We start from the raw sequence: 21,676 nt of genomic DNA on the forward strand, positions 1-21,676 counted from the left end.
ACCAGATATTCCAACCCAATCTAGTCCCACCTGCCAGCACTTGGCCCATATCCCTCCAAACCCTTCCTATTCATATACCCATTCAAATGCCTCTTAAATGTTGTAATTGTGCCACTTCCTCTGGCAGCTCAATCCATACATGTACCACCCTCTGTGTGGAAAAAGTTGCCCCTTTGGTCTCTTTTATATCTTTCCCCTCTCACCCTAAACCTATGCCCTCCAGTTCTGGACTCCCCGACCCCAGGGAAAAGACTTTGCCAATTTATCCTATTCATGCCCCTCATAATTTTGTAAACCTCTGACGTTCCAGGGAAAACGGCCTCAGCCTGTTCATCCTCTCCCTATAGCTCAAATCCTCCAATCCTGGCAACATCCTCGTAAATCTTTTCTGAACCCTTTCAAGTTTTACAACTTAGAAACTGTATTTCATTCGCTGTAAAGGGCTTTGGGACGTATGTGTAACATAATGCATATCCTTTGTTTTCCTGACATAGTTCAGTCTTTAACCTCCTGTTAGGCTGATTCCATTAACTCCCTGATGTAATGGTACTCAACTTTGTAGCGTGCATCCTATTAGCCAGTCACAATCCTCTGGCTGGAACTTGCGTTTTTGGATGCAGGTTACTTTTATCATGACTTCATTGTTTACTCTACCTTCCCAGCTGATGCCTAACTTGTTGTTTGTACAATGTGTTCCAAATGGTTCCAACCTCTGCAATTAGCACTTGATAATAAACAGTTCCCATCAGTTGGAATGAGATGATCAGATAAACCTATATTCATTTGGGATAAATATTTCCAGGTATACAAATTCATCCACAGTTTCTGAGGCCCCGCTATTGAAGTCCAGTTACTTGTTCAGGTTTTCTTTCATTCATTCATTCATGAGATGTGGCATCATTGACCAGACCAGCATTTATTACCCATCTCTAAATGCCCAGGGGGCAGTTAAGTGTCAACCACATTGTTATAGGTCTGGAGTTACCATGTAGACTAGGCCAGGTAAGGGCAGCAGACTCCTTCCCTAAAGGCGGTGAGGAAGGCAAATGGACTGCTGTTCTTTATTTAGAAGGGAATGAAGTGTAAAAGTGGGAGGTTTTGCTAAGTTATATGAGGCATCAGTCTGGTCACACCCGGAACACAACAGTTTTGAGCCCTGATCTGGGGATGGCAATGGGACAGTCCAGAGAAGATTCACTAACTGATACTAGTTCAGAGTCATAGAGATGTATGGCACTGAAACAGACCCTTTGGTCCAACCCGTCCATTCTAACCAGATATCGCAAATAAATCTAGATCCATTTGCTAGCATTTGGTCCATATCCCTCCAAACCCTTCCTATTCATTTTTTTTAGATTAGACTAGACTTACAGTGTGGAAACAGGCCCTTCGGCCCAACAAGTCCACACCGACCCGCCGAAGCGCAACCCACCCATACCCCTACATTTACCCCTTACCTAACACTACGGGCAATTTAGCATGGCCAATTCACCTGACCCGCACATCTTTGTGACTGTGGGAGGAAACCGGAGCACCCGGAGGAAACCCACGCAGACACGGGGAGAACGTGCAAACTCCACACAGTCAGTCGCCTGAGTCGGGAATTGAACCCTGGTCTACAGGCGCTGTGAGGCAGCAGTGCTAACCACTGTGCCACCGTGCCGCCCATTCAGATTCCTTTTAAGTGTTGTAATTGTACCAGCCTCCAGCACTTCCTCTGGCAAAGTTTGTGAGAAGATTTGTAGCTCGGGTGCTCGTTGTTGTGGTTCTGTTCGCCGAGCTGGGAATTTGTGTTGCACAGGAAGCTCCCAAGCACTGAGGATGTCACCTAGACAGGGGATGAAACATCTGCAACACAAATTCCCAGCTCGGCGAACAGAACCACAACAACTTCCTCTGGCAGCTTGTTCCATACACGTACCACCTTCTGTGTGAGAAAGTTGCCATTTGGGTCCCTTTTAAATCTTTCTCTTCTCACCATAAACATATGCCTGTAGGTTTGGACTCCTCTACCTGCGGGAAAAAGACCTTGTCTCTTTATTCTATCCATGCCCCTCATGATTTTATAAACCTCTATAAGGTCACCCCTCAGTCTTCAGTGCTCCAGGGACAATAGCCCCACTCTATTCAGCCTCTCCCTATAGCTCAAACCCTCCAACCCTGGCAACATCCTTGTAAATCTTTTCTGAACTCTTTCAAGTTTCACAACATCCTTCCTATAGCAGGGAGACCAGAATTGCATGCAATATTCCAACAGTGGTCTAAGTATGAAAGAACTTAATCAGAAAATGGCTTAGTTTGAAAAAAAAAGGCAAGTCTTCCTTTCAGGTGAATTTTCATCAAAGAGAATTGCACTGACTTGTGATCATTTGACTTGGAGCCTTTTGTCTCAGAACAGATCAAACCTGGGTCCTTCCTTGGCAGAATTGTTCATTTCCACCCTTGGCTACAAATTTACCAAATATGTCATGTTCCTTTTTTTTGTGTTTCAATATAATTGCACTGTTAAAAATATTGATGTCTTTGAGATTCACAGTTGTGTAATTAACATAACGTAATAAACATGAGTAGGAGTAAGACACAGGGTCCTTTAAAATGATTCTACCATTTAGTAAAATAGTAGTTAATGTCCTCCCTCAGCACCATCTCTTGTATGTTTGCATTTTCCTTGATTCTGTTAGTATCCAAAAATTAATTAGTTCTATCCTCTAGCATATCAACGACTGAACATTCACCAGCTCTCAGACTGTAGTGTTAGGTGTTAGAGCCATTGAATCATGTAGTACAGGAGGAGACCATTTTGTTTGTCAAGTCCATGTTAACACACTTTCTCTAGAATTGTCTAGTTCCATCTAGTGCTCTACGTTTGGTTGACTGTAGAAATAAAGAATTGCAAAGATTTGGAACCCTGTGAGTGAAGACATTTTCCTAATTTCACTCCTAAGTGCACATATATAGTGCACCAGAGTGGAAAGATGAATACTTGATGAACCTCTTTTCCTCCATCCATTCATTTACTTGTGGCTGAGTTCCTAATCTCAGTTGTGCTGGTGTATGAAAGGATTGTAAGAGTGCATAATCTGTTCAGGATTGTGATAGAAGGGTTATGTGGTGCAGATAGGAAAGTAGAGTGGAGCTATAGGGAGGGGCCGAAAAGGGCTGGGGCTGTTTCCTCTGGAGCATTGAAGACCTCACAGAGGGTTGTAAAATCATCAGGGACATGGATAGGATAAATAGACAAGGTCTTCTCACTGAGGTTGGGGAGTCCAGAACTAGAGGGTGTCAGTTTAGGGTGAGAAGGGAAAGATATAAAAGGGACCTAAGGGGCCACTGCATGCAGTGGGTGGTGTGTGTATGGAATGAGTTGTCAAGAGGACATAGTGGAGGCTAGTACAATTACAGCATTTAAAAGGCATCTAGATGGGTATGTGAATAGGAAGGGTTCGGAGGGGAATGAACCAGGTCGGATTGGGATGCCTGGTCAGCGTGGATGAGTTGGCCCGAAGGGTCTGTTTCTGTGCTGTACATCTCTGTGACTCTAGAGCAAGGCCATAACCAGATCAGCCATGATCTTATTGAATGGCAGAGCAGGCTCAATGAACTGACTGGCTTACTAACCCTCCAAAGTGTTATGTTCCCATGGAAAAGGCAAAACACGCATGAACTTAGGGCATTCCAAATGCTTTGCAGCCAATTAAATACTTTGTCTAGTTACTGTTTTAATGTAGGAAATGTGACAGTTAACTTGCACTCATCAAACTCCTACAAACAGCTTGTTTTTATGATCACACAAATCTTTGATGTGATGTTTTGGGATAAATATTAGAGTTGGTTATGGGCGAGGGCTTTCTTGGTCTAGTAAATTGTACTGTTTGTTTGCACCTGAGAGCAGACAGAGCTCCAGTTTCATGTCGTCTTAGAAAACTGGCTCCTCAGACATCGCAGTGCTCCTTTGGTGCTGTACTTGGGAGTGTTGGCCATGCACTCCATCTCATAGCCATCTGACTGACATGAGATGATTTCCCACTGAGTCACAACTTGATTGTAGAGAAGCAAGCAACCAAAGTGTTTGTTTGATTAACAATAACTTGCATTTATGAAGTGCATTTAACAAAGTACAATCTCTTAAGGGACTTTGCAGTAGTGAATCAGATGTATTTTGATACTGAGCGACAAGATAATTAGAGAGATGACTAAATGTTTAATCATAGAGACCATTATATTCAAAAGGCAAATAGAGGTGGAGAAGTTTAGGGAAGGAAATCAAGTGAGTTAACGAAAGTTAACTGGCCTCCAACAGTGGATGATAAAGCATAGACAACAAGCCAGATTGGACGAGTGCAGGAATCTTACAGTTGTGTGACTTGTGAAGATCACAGAGAAACAGATAAAACAGTCCATGGGTGAACTGAAATTGAGAATTTTAACACCGATATGTTGGCGCCTGGTTTAGCAAGTTTGGCCAGTGAGAAAGGGGAGGGTGATGGGTGAGTCAGACAGGGGGCAAATTGTGAAATGAAAATCAGTGTTTTGGATTAATTCCAGTTTGGGTGAGAGGCTGACTTGGAGTGCATTGAAATAGTTTAGAAATAAAAGAAGCTTGGGTGAGGAATTTGACAGCAGATGCCCTGAGCTTGGAGAGGTGGGGGTGACAATGTTATCAAGGTGTAAGAGTCTAGTTTTGGTGCTGGAATTTGGCTGGTTATTCATTCTGGGTCAGATTCTATGCAGAGCTTGAGAATGATCTGGGTTGGCCTCTGTCAGTTACTTGGGAGAAGGATAAAGTTAGTGGCTAGGAAGTTCATTTTATAGTGGGGACTAAAAGTGCATTGGCGCTTCCTCCATTTAGTTTCATGTCTAGAGCACTGACTCAGAGATGATCATCTATTGTCTTCGTCATGAGACATCTTTGGAACATTTAGGAGGAAATGGAGAGATCAGCTTTTTCTTAAAAATATGTTGCACAAACCTAAACATTGTCTCCTTTCTCTTGTCTCCAGGTGATCTCACGGGAAAAGTTCTTGCATATTTAAGTCTTGTCCCAGTATTTATCCTATTTGGTTTCATCACACTCATTGTGTTCAAGAGGGAGTTGCACTCTGTAAGTTATGTGTCTATTTCTCTCATTGATTCATAAGAATAGTTGTTCTGAACGTTTGTTTCTATGGAATGGTCTTGGTTCTGCTATATTCCCTATCAGAAGTCACCATCTCTTCTTCTCTGGGGAAGATGGAAGTCTGAAGACTGGGCAAGGTGGTTTCTCCACCTGACACTGTAGGACAGGGGTAAAAGACTTGAATGCCATTGTGGATGCGTCAAGGTGGTGGCATCATGTTCTCATGTACCTCACTGATGGTTTCTCAAACTTCACTTGAAAACGACTGATTTCTGTTTGATTGTGTGCATGACTGCAATCTCTAATAGAAACTTTGTTATAATTGTTCTGTAATTTAAAAAAAAAACAAAATTAATGTAATTTTCTTCAAACCTGCTTTATTTGGGTGAGGGTAGTATAGGTAGTTATATTGCTGGACTATCCGGAGGCCTGACCAATATCTGGAAATGTGAGTCCACATTCCACTGTGTGGAATGAAATTCAATTAATGATTTACGTGTAGAATAAAAATCTAGTCTTAGTGACAGTGAACAAAGGAAAAGCTCATTAGAGCAGGGGTTCTGTTGACCTGGCTTAGTCTGGGCCCACAGGTGACTCCAGAACCACAGCAATGTGTTTGATTTCTAACTGGCCTCTGGAATGGTGAGGACAGTGACTCCATTGTGTTCAAGAAGGTAGCACACCATCACCTTCTCAAGGTCAGTTACAACTCAACAGTGAACACAGGCCTGGCCAGTGAAACACTCCTCCCAAGAATGAATAAATAAAAGGTTGTCCCTGATAGCCCGTCTGGTCAGGCTGTGTCTCTGTTGTGTATTCACTTGATTTCTGCAGACAGAGAGTTCCTAAGCTTAAGCACTGGGAGTCATTTTTGCTTCTGTTTGTAAATGAATGACTCCTCGTTGCACTCGGGGATGGTTTGGTGGCAGGGGGAACCACCTGCACGTATGCTTTAGGTGGAATATATGATGGGACATGCACAACTGAGAGAAGCGAAAAGTTCATGAGTCTCTAATCTGATGGTCAGAGTGAGTGTGTCCAGCGGCTGATTCTTTGGCTCAGACTGCTCTTTTGTCCCAAATAAACCCTGTGGAAATTCTTACCAGTCACCAGTTGTAGAACATGTATATAGATTAAGGGTGGCTCTGAAACATTTGTTTGGTGTGCTTTAAATTTGCATGCACTGTACTTTTTCTGGAAAAAAATAATCTTAAGCACAGAAACTTTGAGGTCATTTTCCATTAGAGCACGAAGGGTGTTCCGTGCACAAACCACTCGGCAGGGCCATTTCACAAAGGAATGGTTTTATATTTCCTGAAGCTTCTAATACTGTACAGCAGCATTTCCTTTACATTTATTGAGTTGCTACCCAGCATTGTGTGGGGGGTGGGGGGTAGGGAAGCGACTGCATGAGATTGAGGGCAAAGCTTGAAATTCGAAGCTTGTTGAATGAATTTACTGGCCTTGAGATCCACCAGCACCACCATCTTCCTGCAGAGAACAGAGTGTGTGAACCCACACCATGGGCAGAATTAATGTCCACCTTGGAGGAAAAGCATCTTGGTGATTCTTGCATTTGTTATTGCTGGCATCTGCTTCATGTTTTTTTATGTGCAGTGCTGTCATATAAAGCAACTGCTTCAAATGTTAATAAAGGCAGCTGGTAATTTCAGTACCCTGAGTAACCTCTGTATAATATAGTTTGCAAGTTCCCTTGTGAAATATCTTATTCTGTTTTTAGTATTCTGCCTGCAGCAATTGAAAGTCTTTGGTAAGCGTGTCTGTCACATTACAGATTGTACTGGTGGAGGCTAAGAATTGCAGTGAATCAGTCTGAAAATGTGTTGCTGGGAAAACGTAGCAAGTTAGGCAGCATCCAAGGAGCAGGAGAATTGACGTGTTGGGCATGAGCCCTTCTTCAGGAATGAGGAAAGTGTGTCCAGCAGGCTAAGATAAAAGGTAGGGAGGAGGGACTTGGGGGAGGGGCGTTGGAAATGTGATAGGTGGAAGGAGGTTAAGGTGAGGGTGATAGGCCGGAGTGGGGGTGGGGACGGAGAGGTTGGGAAGAAGATTGCAGGTTAAGAAGGCGGTGCTGAGTTGGAGGGTTGGGACTGAGACAAGGTGGAGGGAGGGGAAATGAGGAAACTGGAGAAATCTGAGTTCATCCCTTGTGGTTGGAGGGTTCCCAGGCGGAAGATGAGGCGTTCTTCCTCCAGCCGTCGTGTTGCTATGGTCTGGCGATGGAGGAGCCCAAGGACCATGTCCTTGGAGTGGGAGGGAGAGTTGAAGTGTTGAGCCACGGGGTGGTTGGGTTGGTTGGTCCGAGTGTCCCAGAGATGTCCTCTGAAACGTTCTGCAAGTAGACGGCCTGTCTCCCCAATATAGAGGAGGCCCCAAGAGGTGCAGCGGATGCAGTAAATGATGTGTGTGGAGGTGCAGGTGAATTTGTGGCAGATATGGAAGGATCCCTTGAAGCCTTGGAGGGAAGTAAGGGGGGAGGTGTGGGCGCAAGTTTTGCATTTCTTGCGGTTGCAGGGGAAGGTGCCGGGAGTGGTAGTTAGGTTGGTGGGGGGTGTGGACCTGATGAGGGAGTCACGGGGGGAGTGGTCTTTTCGGAACACTGATGGGGGAGGTGAGGGAAATATATCCCTGGTGGTGGGGTCCGTTTGGAGGTGGCAGAAATGACGGCGGATGATACGCTGTATACGGAGGTTGGTGGGGTGGTAGGTGAGAACCAGTGGGGTTCTGTCCTGGTGGCGATTGGAAGGGCGGAGGAGCGGGAAGTGGAGGAGATGCGGTGGAGGGCATCGTCGATCACGTCTGGGGGCAAATTGCGGTCTTTGAAGAAGGAGGCCATCTGGGTTGTTCGGTATTGGAACTGGTCCTCCTGGGATCAGATGCGGCGGAGACGAAGGAATTGGGAATATTGGATGGTGTTTTTACAGGGGGCAGGGTGGGAGGAGGTGTAGTCTAGGTGGTCCCTCCTCCCTACCTTTTATCTTAGCCTGCTTGGCACACTCTCCTCATTCCTGAAGAAGGGCTCATGCCCGAAACATCGATTTCTCCTGCTCCGTGGACGCTGCCTGACCTGCTGTGCTTTCCCAGCAACACGTTTTCAGCTCTGATCTCCAACATCTGCAGACCTCGCTTTCTCCTCCGAGTGAATCAGTCTGATTTGGTGAACGAAGACTTCCCTAGTTCACAGTTTGCACTCTTTGTGATTTGTTTCAGATTTCATTTCTGTGTGGTTTGGTACTAAATGAAAGCTTCAACTGGGTAATTAAGAATGTTATCAAAGAACCTAGACCTTGCCAAGGTGAGAGTAACTTGCTGCACTAAGTGTTTCCATTCTTTCCTTAATAAGGAGTGAGCATGTCTTACTAACAACTCCTTGAGAACCAAATTACTGTATTTTCTGGTGTACAGGCTGCACCATCTTGCATATTTAAATGTTCCTTACGTATACACGGATTCTGGGTAATCCAAGATGGAGGACGGGAAAAATTTCTATCTGTAATAGGCTGCTTTTTTTTTGAGGTATTTTAAGTGTTAGAGGTGATTTCTTTGAATTCCAGGAGCAGCAATTACTGTTTTGTATGCTATTGCATTGTTTTGGAATTTGGGAGAAAAATAAGTCAAAATAACGGCACTTTTAAAAGAGACAGGAACAGATAAAGACAGCACATGGTCTGTGCAGGAGAGCGTGAAAGAGAGCGAGAGAAACCCACACTGCCAACTGACCAGCAGTGAACCTGCACAGTTACTGCCTTTTGCTGTTGAATTCATGTTGTCACTGAACATTGGAGTGTGTCTGGGAAAATTAACATACAATGCAATTCACAACTGATCTTGGAGGAACCTGTTTGGGAGAGGTCTCAGCACAGAAACAGATAAGAGACCAGTTTGAAGTGTGACCTTGCTGTAAGTCTGCAGTAGTAAGTAAAGTAGGTTCTTTCTTGATTATATGTTTCATTGAGATATGTCTTGATTAAACTAAAAAATATAAGCTGTAAGTATTAAATTAGCCTGGAGCAGTGTTTTGTAGAGGAATAAGATGGTGCTATTTTCTGGGTCTGCAGATTGGAAGAAGCAACTCCCTTAGTTGAGTGATGTACTCTTGTCGCATGTGGGAGTTTAGGGAGAGTTTACGTGTTACTGAGGATTATATCTGCAATAAATGCTATTATTTGCAAATCCTATCAGATCAAATGGATTGGTTGGAGTGACAGAGGCAGTGAGGAATTTACAAGAGCAAGGAGGTGTGATGGAAAGCAGTTATAGGAAAAGAAAAATGTTTCAGATACAGTTACATAGATGGGTTAACTCCAGGAAAGGTAAGAGAGGTAGGCTGCTAGTGCAGGAGTCTTCTGTGGCTATCCCCATTTCAAGCAGGTGTGCTGTTTTGGAAAATGTAGGGGGTTATGGTTTCTCAGGGGAATGTAGCACGAACAGCCAAGTTTCTGGTATCGAGACTGGCTCTAATGCAATGAAAGATACGTCAGGTTCCAAGCGATCGATTGTGTTAGGGGATTGTCTAGTCCTAGGTACAGACAGACGTTTCTGTGGCCAGCAGCGCAAAATCAGAATGGTGTGTTGCCTCCTTGGTGCCAGGGTCAAGGATGTCTCAGAGTGTGCCAAATGTTCTCAATGGGGAGGGGGGGGGGGGGCAGCAAGAGGTCATTGTACACATTGGAACCGACGACATTGGAAGGGAAAAGGTTGAGATTCTGAAGGGAGATCACAGAGAGTTAGGCAGGAATTTAAAAGGGAGGTCCTCGAGAGTAGTAATTTTTGGATTATTCCTGGTGTTACACGTTAGTGAGGGCAGATATAGGAGGATAGAGCAGATGAATGCATGACTGAGGAGCTGGTGTATGGGAGAAGAATTCACATTATTGGATCATTGGAAACTGTTTTGGTGTAGAAGTGACCTGTACAAGAAGGACAGATTGCACCTGGATTGGAAGGGCACTAATATATTGGCAGGGACATTTGCTAGAGCTGCTCAGGAGAATTTAAACTAGTATGGGGGGGTGGGGGGGTGGGTGGTTGGTGGGTGGTTGGGGTGGGGGGGGTGGGTGGTTGGGGTGGGGTGGGGGGGGTGGGTGGTTGGGGTGGGGTGGGGGGGGGTGGGTGGTTGGGGTGGGGTGGGGTGGGGGGGGTGGGGGGTTGGGGTGGGGTGGGGGGGGTGGGTGGTTGGGGTGGGGTGGGGGGGGGTGGGGTGGGGGGGGGGGTGGGGTTGGGGTGGGGTGGGGGGGGTGGGTGGTTGGGTGGGGTGGGTGGGGTGGGGGGGGGGGGGGGGGTGGGGGGGGGTGGGGTGGGGGGGGTGGGTGGGTGGTTGGGGTGGGGTGGGGTGGGGGGGGTGGGTGGGTGGTTGGGGTGGGGGGGGTGGGTGGGTGGTTGGGGGGGGGTGGGTGGGTGGTGGCGGGCGCATTGATCTCTTTCCTCACTCTGAGACTGGTACAGTTGAGAAAAGCAGTGAGTCAAACAATCAGGGCAGGCATGAACAAAGCAGACAACAACGTAGGACTGATAAATTAAACTGCATTTATTTCAATGCAAGAACAGTGCATTGTTCTTCCCTAACATGGAAGGCAGATGAACTCCGGGCATGGTTAGGAACGTGGGACTGGGATATCATAGCAGTTACAGAAACATGACTCTGGGATGAACAGGACTAGCAGCTTAATGTTTCAGGATTCAAATGCTACAGGAAGGACAGAAGGAGAGGCAAGAGAGGACAGGAGTGGTGTTTTTGATAAGAGATAGCATTACAGCTGTGCTGAGGGAGGATATTCCCAGAAATACATCCAGGGAAATTATTTGTGTGGAACTGAGAAATAAGAAAGGGATGATCACCTTATTGGGATTGTGTTATAGACTCCCTAATAGTTGGAAGGAAATTGTGAAACAAATTTGTAAGGAGATATCTGTTATCTGTAAGAATAATTGGGTGGTTATGGTAGGGAATTTTAACTTTCCAACCATTGACTGGGACTGACATAGTGATCAGGGTTTAGATGTAGAGGAATTTGTTAAGCATGTACAGGAAAATTTTCTGATTTCAGTATGTGGATGTACCTGCTCGAGAAGGTGCAAAACTTAATCTACTCTTGGGAAATAAGGCAGGGCAGGTGACTGAAGTGTCAGTGGGGGAGCACTTTGGGGACAGCGACCATAATTGTATTCGTTTTAAAATAGTGATGGAAAATGATAGACCAGATCTAAAAGTTGGAAGTTCTAAATTGGAGAAAGGCCAACTTTGGCGGTATTAGACAAGAACTTTCAAAAGTTGATTGGGGGCAGATGTTCACAGGTAAAGGGACGGCTAGAAAATGGGAAGACTTCAGAAATGAGATAATGAGGGTCCAGAGACAGTATATTCCAGTTAGGCAATATAGGTAGGTGGTAAGTGTAGGGAATGCTGGATGACTAGAGAAATTGAGGGTTTGGTTAAGAAAAAGAAGGAAGCATATGTCAGGTATAGACAGGATAGATTGAATGAATCCTCAGAAGAGTATAAGGGCAGTAGGAGTATACTTAAGAGGGAAATCAGGAGGGCAAAATGCGGACATGAGATAGCTTTGGCAAATAGAATTAAGGAGAATCCAAAGGGATTTTATATACATTCAGGACAAAAGGGTACTGAGGGAGAGAATAGGGCCCTTCAAAGATCAGCAAGGTGGCCTTTGTGTGGAGCCGCAGGAGATTCGGGAGATACTAAAAGAGTATTTTGCACCAGTGTTTACTGTGGAAAAGGACCTGGAAGATATAGAATATGGGGAAATAGATGGTGACATCTTGAAAAATGTCCATATTATAGAAGAGGAAGTGCTGGATGTCTTGAAACACATAAAGGTGGATAAATCCCCAGGACCTGATCAGGTGTACCCTAGAACTCTGTGCGAAGTTAGGGAAGTGATTGCTGGGCCTCTTGCTGAGATATTTGTATCGTCAATAGTGACAGGTGAGGTGCTGAAAGACTGGAAGTTGGCTAATGTGGTGCCACTGTTTTAAGAAAGGTGGGAAGGACAAGCCAGGGAACTTATAGACCAGGGTGCCGGACTAAAGTGGTGGTCAAGTTGTTGGAGGGAATTCTGAGGGACAGGATATGCATGTATTTGGAAAGGCAAGGACTGATTAGGGATAATCAGCATGGCTTTGTGTGTGGGAAATCATGTCTCACAAACTTGGTTGAGTTTTTTGAAGAAGCGGATTGAACAAAGAGGATTGATGAGGGTAGAGTGGCAGGCGTGATCTATATGGACTTCAGTAAGGTGTTTGACAAGGTTCCCAGTGGGAGACTGGTTAGCAAGGTTAGATCTCACAGAATACAGGGAGAACTAGCCATTTGGATACAGAACTGGCTCAAAGGTAGAAGACAGAGGGTGGTGGTGGAGGGTTGTTTTTCAGGCTGGAGGCTTGTGACCAGTGGAGTGCCACAAGGATCGGTGCTGGGTCTAAGACTTTTCATCATTTATATATATGATTTGGATGTGAGCATAAGAGGTATACTTAGTAAGCTTGCAAGGCGAAAGTGAGGACTGCAGATGCTGGAGATCAGAATCTAGATTAGAGTGGTGCTGGAAAAGCACAGCAGGTCAGGCAGCATCCGAGGAGCAGGAAAATCGATGTTTTGGGCAAAAGCCCTTCATCAGGCATGAAGGCAGAGAGGAGAGATAAATGGGAGGGGAGTGGGGCTGGGGAGAAGGTAGCTGAGAGTGCAATAGGTGGTTGGAGGTGGGGATGATGGTGATATGTCAGAGAGGAGGGTGGAGTGGATAGGTGAAAAGGAAGATTGGAAGGTAGCTGCTTAAAAATGTGTTGCTGGAAAAGCACAGCAGGTCAGGCAGCTTCAAAGGAACAGGAGAATTGACATTTCAGGCATAAGCCCTTTAGGGCCTTGGATGGAGGTGAGGGAGGAGGTGTAGGCGCAGGTTTTGCAATTCCTGCGGTGGCAGGGGAAGGTGCCGGGATGGGAGGGTGGACCTGACCAGGTAGTCACGGAGGGAACTGTCTTTGCGGAAAGGAGTGGGATGGGAAATATATCCCTGGTGGTGGGGTCCGTATGGAGGTGGTGGAAATGGTGGAGGATGTTGCGATGTATACGGAGGTTGGTAGGGTGGAAGGGGAGGTCCAGGGGGGTTATATTCTTGTTGCAGTTGGAGGGGTGGGGTTTGAGGGCGGAGGTGCGGGATGTGGATGAGATGCGTTGGAGGGCATCTTTAACCATGCGGGAAGGGAAATTACGGTCTCTAAAGAAGGAGGCCATCTGATGTGTTCTGTGGTGGAACTGGTCCTCCTGGGAGCAGATACGGTGGAAGCGGAGAAATTGGGAATATGGGATAGCATTTTTGCAGGAGTTAGGATGGGAAGAGGTGTAATCCAGGTAGCTGTGGGAGTCGGTGTCAGTGTCGAGTTGGTCGTCACTGATGGAGATGGAGAGGTCCAGGAAGAGGAGGGAGATGCCAGAGAACGTCCAGGTGAATTTAAAGTCGGGGTGGAATGTGTTGGTGAAGTTGATGAACTGCTCAACCTCCTCGCGGGAGCACGAGGTGGTGCCGATGCAGTCATTAGTGTAGCAGGAAGAGGTGGGGAGTGGTGCCGGTGTAACTACGGAAGATGGACTGTTCTATGTAGCTGATAAAGAGACAGGCATAGCTGGGGCCCATATGTGTGCCCATGGCTACCCCTTTCATCTGGAAACTTAGTAAGTTTGCAGATGACACCAAAATTGGAGGTGTAGTGGGCAGCGAAGAAGGTTACCTCTGAGTACAACAGGATCTTGATCAGATGGGCCAATGGGCTGAGAAGTGGCCGATGGAGTTTAATTTAGATAAATACGAGGTGCTGCATTTTGGGAAAGCAAATCTTAGCAGGACTTATACACTTAATGGTAAGGTCCTAGGGAGTGTTGCTGAACAAAGAGACCTTGGAGTGCAGGTTCATAGCTCCTTGAAAATGGAGTCACAGGTAAATAGGATAGTGAAGGCAGCATTTGGTATACTTTCCTTTATTGGTCAGAGTATTGAGTACAGGCGTTGGGAGGTCATGTTGCGGCTGTACAGGACATTGGTTAGGCCACTGTTGGAGTACTGCGTGCAATTCTGATCTTCCTATCAGAAGGATGTTGTGAAACTTGAAAGGGTTCAGAAAAGATTTACAAGGATGTTGCCAGGGTTGGAGGATTTGAGCTACAGGGAGAGGCTGAACAGGCTGGGGCTGTTTTCCCTGGAGCGTCAAAGGCTGAGGGGTGACCTTATCGAGGTTTACAAAATTTATGATGGGTATGGATAGGATAAATAGACAAAGTCTTTTCCCTGGGGTCGGGGAGTCCAAAACTAGAGGGCATAAGTTTAAGGTGAGAGGGGAAAGATAAAGAAGAGACCTAAGGGGCAACTTTTTCACACAGAGGGTGGTACGTGTATGGAATGAGCTGCCAGAGGAAGTGGAGGAGGCTGGTACAATTGCAACATTTAAGAGGCATTTGGATGGTTATATGAACAGGAAGGGTTTGGAGGGATATGAACCGGGTGCTGGCAGGTGGGACTAGATTGGGTTGGGATATCTGGTCGGCATGGACAGGTTGGGCCGAAGGGTCTGTTTGTGTGCTGTACATCTCTATGACTCCCGATTTAAATTGCAGATCAGGATTCATGGTACTTCCAGTTTTCACGTTTTTAATTATGTTTTATTGGATCAGAGAACCTCCAGAGGTGCAGATGGTGTTGGAATAGGATTAATCTGAGACTCATTTCCCTGATAAAGTTTGATGTGACTGTTCTGTTATCAACCATCTGCTTTAGTTATTCTGTGAATTTTTGCAATCTGTATTTGTTGGTCAAGTAAAAATAAATTAACAAGATAATGAAACAGGATTTAATCCTCTACTGAGATATTACCTAATGTCATTTCAGCTTGCAGTAAAGATTTCTTGGTGCTGGTAAACTCCTGGTGAAAGGTGGCTGGCACGCCCCTTCAGAAGCTGTACTGTTACCATGCTGGCAATAGTGGTAGTAGTAGCAATGTGATGATGAGCTGCTGGATTTCTCTGGGTTTGCTATTACTCCCAGCTATTGTGGGAGAGACAAGAACTGAAAAATAAATGGCTAAAGAACCTAAAACAAAAGCCAAGCTGTTTTCTGAACAGAAACCCAATGGAAGTTCAGCACTATTGACAAATGGGCTGTTTCTGTTACTACAGTACATAGAAAATGGAAAATAGTACATACACACACCCCACGCGCGCACACACACCCGTTTCACCATTTAATATGTTCGTGGCTGATCATCGACTTCAATACCTTAATCGTGCCCTTCCTTGAAAATGCACAATGTTTTGGCCTCGACCACATCCTGTGGTAATGAACTGCACAGGCTCACCACTCTCCGGATGTAGACCTTTCTCCATATCCCAGTTCTGAAAGGTTTACCCCTTATCCTTAAACTATGACATCTTGTGGATTCCCCCACCATTGGGAAAATCCTCCCTGCTTCTAATCTGTCTAGTCCTGCTGGAATTTTATTGGTTTCTATGAGATCCCCTCTCATTCTTCTAAACTCCAGTGAATAGGATCCTAACTGACTCAATATCTCCTTAAATGTCAGTTCTGCCATCCTGGGAATCAGTTTGGTAAACTTCAAGCACAGGGAGTTGGCTGCAGTAAAGACTTCTCTGATTAATCCTGTAGTACACTTCGGACTTTAGAGTGTCTGTCACCTCTTGGAATAATGCATGCAGCTGGAGCCGACTGCCTTCAGTCTGACAGCATTCCTGACTCATTGTAAATAGACAGTACTGTCAGCAGTCTGCTCCTTGTGGTCAGGATAGCTGTGGTTGGGATTTCATGATGGCGTAATTTCCAATTAAAGTCACTAAACACTGTGTTCATATTTAGTAGAGAAGGATAGCTCTATGAATGCCCTGTGTGTTCTCAGGCAGTTGGCAGCAGTGATGTATTTTTTTCCGTTATTGTCTGGAATCTGGTGTAGAAGAGGATTCTGTAAAATCAGAATGAAGAGATTGCAGATTGACTTGGCCTTTTCATCAAAAGATGATGATTAATCCCTGAAAGATGGCAAATATGAATATACTTCCATCACTCCTCCACAGAAAAGCAAAGTACTGTGAAACCGTAAATAAAACCAAAACTGCTGAAGTACTGACAGAGTCCCCCAGGATTTGTGGAGAGAGAAACTTGGTTAATGTTTCATACAGAATTGAAATATTGGGGCCTGAAATGTTATCTTGGGTTTCCCTCTCTGCTGCCAAACCTCCTGAGCATTTTCAAGTTAGATCCCTTAAGTACCTCGTTCCCACCAATCACTGGAATGGTGGGTTCTTCCCACATTGTCCTGAAGACAAATGATTGATTTCTCAGGGAGTGGATGGGAATGAGAAGTCGAAGCAGAAGATCAGCCACGATGATATCGAGTTGCAGATATTGAGTGATTTGCTTGTGTTTCTTATGGATGAACCTGTCTAACCCACGAGGAACTTTCAGCTCATGTGGGCAATTCTGTTCTTTCAAAATTTGTGAATGTTGCTCTCTCTTGCAGGTGGCCACAGTAACTTGTTTACAGAGTACGGGATGCCCTCCAGCCATTCCCAGTTCATTTGGTTCTTTTCCATCTACTCCCTCCTTTTCCTTTATTTAAGGTATGTATGACTCCTGGGTCTGTTTGTGGTTCACTATTACGCTCTGTTTGAAGGCTAGAAATACTTGAACTCTTCATTCATGTAAGTTATAAATAGGGGAGATGATGATCTGCTTGTACTGGGACTAATAATCCAGAAGCCAAGGCTTTGGGGACATGGGTACACAGCCTACTACGTGAGCTGGTGGAATTTAAATACAGCTAATAAAATCTAGATTTGGAAGAGTGTCCAGTGAAGGCTACTGGTGACCATGAATCTACCACTGATTGTTGTAAAAATAAAACCCATCCAGTCCATTACTGATCTTTAGGAAGAGAAATCTGTTGTCCTTAACCAATTGGCCTGCATGTGACTCCAGGCTCCCAGCAGTGTATTTGACCCTTAACTGCCTCTGAAGTGGTTGAACAAGCCATTCCATTTCAGAGCAACATGTGTTGGTCTTGCCAATAATACCCACAACCTCAGAAACAGTAAGTATTAATACAAAGATCCTTTGTATCAAGTGATTCAGAATAGGGGATTGATTAAATAGGGAGAAACTTTCACTGATGGGAGGGTTGGTAACCAGGCACCCGAACTGTCCGAGTGCCAATGGAGCCAGACGGGAGGTGAGAATTATTTTTCACAAAGTAAGTTAAAGCGACATGGAATGTACTGCCTGAAGGGAAGGCGGACGTAGACTCGATAGCAGCCTTTCCAAGGAAATTGGATAGGTACTTTAGAAAGTAAAAGTGTAAATGTAAAAGGTCATGGTGGAAGAACAGAGAAGTCAAACTAATTAGATAGCTCTTTGAAAGTGCTAGTGGGGCACAGTGGGCCAAAATGGCCTACTGTTCTGTAATATTCAACAAAAATATAATCCTCTGCTTTGTTTTAACTTAAATCATTGCAGCAGGACATAATAACCCCTGGATGCAAGGGAGTAATTTGTGCTTTGGAATAAGCTCTGTGTTGGGGGGTGAAGCCAAAAACTGACAACTCTTGAGACTATTGGATGGCGAGAGGAGAATAATGGGTCTTCACATTGTGTTTTGGATGCAGCCAGTATTACACATTCCAATCCCAGCTATTATTTGGTCTTGGTGTTGAGAATGTATTGAGTCCTGTGATGTGTTTTACTTTCAGGGGATTTTATTAAGAGGATAGAGGCAGGTACAGTTACAATACTTAAAAGACATTTGGGCAAGTACACGCTAGGAATGGTTTAGGGGAATGTGGGCCAAATACAGGCAAATTCAACTAAGTTAGTTTGGGATTATGGTTGGTATGGGTGACTTGGACCAAAGGGTCTGTTTCCATGGTGTATGACTCTGAGGGAATGCATAAATTTCTAAGGCAAGGAGAGCTAAATGGGCTGAAGTTCCTCCCTCCTCTGCACTGATATTTATGAACAGTGATACCCTGTGCTTTTATATACAGCAACGGAACTCTTAAGTGTACTTCTCCAATCAGAATGTGCAAGATGTTTGGATCCCTGTGTGCAAGCATAATTCAGGTCCCATTTTAAATTTATGCATTCTGTCCTTGGTTTTTAGCAGAATGCTCTGACAAAACCTGCTGTCGCTTGATGTTGCTTCGAGTTCAGGCCTATTACTTTGCAGTGCAAGCTGGAGTGTTCCTGCATTATTAATGGCGAGAGTGAAGTTACTGCACGATGAGTTTACATGAGCAGTTTCCATTATAAGTGTTGGTCTAGCAATTTATAATAGGAAAATATGACAGGAAGCTCATGCATATGTAGGTTTTTAAAATGTAATACTGAATGATTAGTCATTGCAGTATTTACTAAGTGCCTAATAGGAGCTCATTGCCTAGCAGGTAAATACTGGTAATGGCAACGATGAGTGATTCACAGAGGTCCTTAACTTGGGTTTGTGGTCTTTGCTGAGTAACTGACCTCATGTTAACATCCCTCAGCTAGGAATGAGGCGATGGTGGGAGTGGGAGCAAGCCTGTTGACAGTGAGTGACATCCACTAGATATGGTACTCTACCAATAGGTTTAGAAGGTTATGATTGGGGTAAGCAGTTAGTTTGGTGACATACCTTACTCTGCCCTCTGTGTGGAGAGTTCCTGGTAGCCATGAAGTCAGGGCCAAGTCTCATCTGATGTGTCAAAAACATGCAGGTTGATTGGACAGTACCTGTGCCTACTGACCTACCTGATCTTCCGAAAATTGCCCTTGTTTTTAAACCTTTCTATGACCTCATCTTTACTTATCTCTGTAACTGACCACAGCTCTACAACCCTCCAAAATTTGTGTTCCTCCAATGCTGACCTTTAGAGCATCCCTGATTTTAATGGCTTTACTACTTTCAGCTGCCTCAGCCTCGGAATGCACACCTTAAAACCTCGATCTCACTCTCCTCCATTCAATTCCTCCTCCTTTTTTAAATTGAGCCTATGGCTACCAGTCCTAACACATGCTTACGTGACTTGGAGTCAGATGTTCTTCAATAGCACTCGCGTGGAGTGGTTTGGAATGCTTTCTAACAATGTTAAAACCACTGTAATACATGTTGTTTTAGATCTTGGGGCTGAAGAATTTCAGCATTTATTTAAAATAAATATGTTTGTTCCTTTTCTCAGAATGCACCAAACGAACAACGCTAGATGTTTAGATCTGTTGTGGAGGCACATTTTATCCATATGTCTGCTGGCTGTGGCCTTCCTTGTCTCCTATAGTAGGTAGGTCAATGCTGCTTCTCCCTCAGGTTCTTTGTGGGGCTGCTCATAGTGAGATGGATATTGCACTATTTTCTATGGGGAAAGATTTTAAACCGCATGGTGGTCAATGTAGGATTCTGTGGCTATGATGTATTGGCATCTCCTGTAGACCATAAAGTCTATTGTGAAGCAAGCTCAGCCCTGTGTCGTTCAGAGTTTAATTGCTAACCGAGGGAGCAGGCTAGGAGTTGTGGAGAGTCAGCCTCTCAGTCAGGAGTTCCCAACGTTCTCGCTGTCCTTAGTCTTAAGATTTCTTTTGGCTTAAGTAGCAGAGTGTGCAGTCTGGAGGGTGACAGACCCCCACAATGCATTCTAAAATATGCAATTATCAGTAACTTGTGGCTTGCAATCCATGCATTTGGTAGCATCAATATCAGGAGACTTTTGTTTATGATAGGTACTCCCTAGACCAAGGCCCTAGAGGGTTGTTCATGCCTGTGGAATTGTTGAAATCTTCAAGATCAATTTTTGTTATTGCCACATGTGACAGTCCTTGATGGCAGAACATTGGGGTTGGGGGTGGGGGGTGGGGTTGGGGGTGGGGGTGCAGCGATGAGAGATTTTTGTAAACCATGTCCTCGCGGTCTGGAAAGCTCGGCGAAAGGCTGGTGTAAGTAAATTCATTAGGAACTTGCAAAGGACTTGGAGAAATAGTTGATGTGGTAAGGTTTGAAGAGGTATGGGGAAAGAGCAAAGCAATGGAACTAATTGTGTAGCTGTTTGAAAGAGACAGTGCAGGTATAATGGGCTGAATGGCCGCCTTTTGTGTTGTGTAAACCTATAAAAGAATAACAGGATGGGACAGGGTAAACACAGGAAGGAAATTCCCAATGACCAAGGAATCCAAAAGAAGGATACAAGGCAGGCCATTTCGGACTGAGATGAGGAGAGTGGGGAGCCTGTGGATTCTCTGCCATAGAAAATGGTTGAGGCTAAAACGTTGAATATTTACAATAAATAGAGATATTAGAGCTGAAGGGTTCAAAGGATGTGGGAAAAAGTGGGAATAGGGCAGTGAGTTGGGAGATCAGCCATAATCGTATTGAATAGCAGAGCAGGTTCGAAGGGCTGAATGGCCTACCCCAGCTCCTATCTTCTATGTTTCTATTTATGATTGTTAAAGATGTGTTTTTATTTTTGTAGAGTCTATTTGATGTATCATTCCTGGAGCCAGGTGATATATGGAGTTATAGCAGGTGCCATCATGGGAGCAATCTGGTTTATCTTCACACAAGAGGTACTAACACCGCTGTTCCCCAGGATAGCTTCATGGTGAGTCTCCTACACACCACATCGCAGTGGGGAAAGAAACACTTCTCATTTAAACCATTTGTACTTCATCATAGAGTTGCAGTTCTGAAATCATGATTACATTGGGAAATGTAAACATTTAAAAACATTTTCAAACACTAGCATGTGTTTGTTTAGCTCTTCCTTTGGGAATTTTATAGGGACTGGGTTCAAACTGTTTCTCAATGCTACTGACCTCAAACATTCCACCCCTTCGATTGTGAAACCACTGATCCCATGAAAAATACCTTGATTTTGTTTCAAAAATCTTGGCAGTTTTAGCGCCTGAAAGCAAAAGCTGTGTTAATGTTTTGGGTACAAGTTTTCATTGGGACTGTCTGCTTCAGTTCTGCTGCACTTTGCACTAATGTTAACCGTGGTGATTTAAGTTAAAAATCACGCAACACCACGTTATAGTCCAACAGGTTTATTTGGAAGCACCAGTTCTCGGAGCACTGCTCCTTCAGGTGGTTTCGGAGCAGCCCTCTGAAAACTGGTGCTTCCAATTAAACCAGTTGGACTATAACCTGGTGTTGTGTGATTTTTTAAAAAAACTTTTGTACATCCCAGTCTAACACCGGCATCTCCAAGTGGTGATTTAAACAAGTCTTTAACTGCACGTTTTTCATTGATTCAGGCCAGTCTCGGAATTCTTCCTGATAAGGGACACAAGTCTGATTCCAAACATCCTGTGGTTTGAGTACACGGTTACAAGGTCAGAAGCGCGGTAAGTTGTGTAATTTTAGTTCTGAAATAGAAGCCCCTCCCTTTACTTGCATTTAATTTTTATTTGTTCATGGAGATCACTGACTGGGCCAGCATTTACTCCCTGAAGGGCAGTTAAGAGTAAACCTCATTGCTGTGGGTCTGGAATCAGGTGTAGG

The 21,676-nt window shown here is 44.6% G+C and overlaps 1 protein-coding gene across 1 annotated transcript in view; it reads left to right on the plus strand.

Annotated features, from left to right (window-relative positions):
• Window positions 1-21,676, plus strand: part of dolpp1 (dolichyldiphosphatase 1) — a 46,190-nt gene that overhangs the window by 14,224 nt on the left and 10,290 nt on the right. The window contains exons 2-7 of the mRNA XM_060841621.1: window positions 5,001-5,101; window positions 8,348-8,432; window positions 16,676-16,775; window positions 19,365-19,463; window positions 20,646-20,774; window positions 21,430-21,519. Of these exons, the coding sequence (XP_060697604.1) occupies window positions 5,001-5,101; window positions 8,348-8,432; window positions 16,676-16,775; window positions 19,365-19,463; window positions 20,646-20,774; window positions 21,430-21,519 (604 nt within the window). The remainder of the gene's footprint in view (window positions 1-5,000; window positions 5,102-8,347; window positions 8,433-16,675; window positions 16,776-19,364; window positions 19,464-20,645; window positions 20,775-21,429; window positions 21,520-21,676) is intronic.

The sequence above is a fragment of the Hemiscyllium ocellatum genome, chromosome 21 (assembly GCF_020745735.1).
Source record: "Hemiscyllium ocellatum isolate sHemOce1 chromosome 21, sHemOce1.pat.X.cur, whole genome shotgun sequence".
Classification (NCBI taxonomy): domain Eukaryota; kingdom Metazoa; phylum Chordata; class Chondrichthyes; order Orectolobiformes; family Hemiscylliidae; genus Hemiscyllium; species Hemiscyllium ocellatum.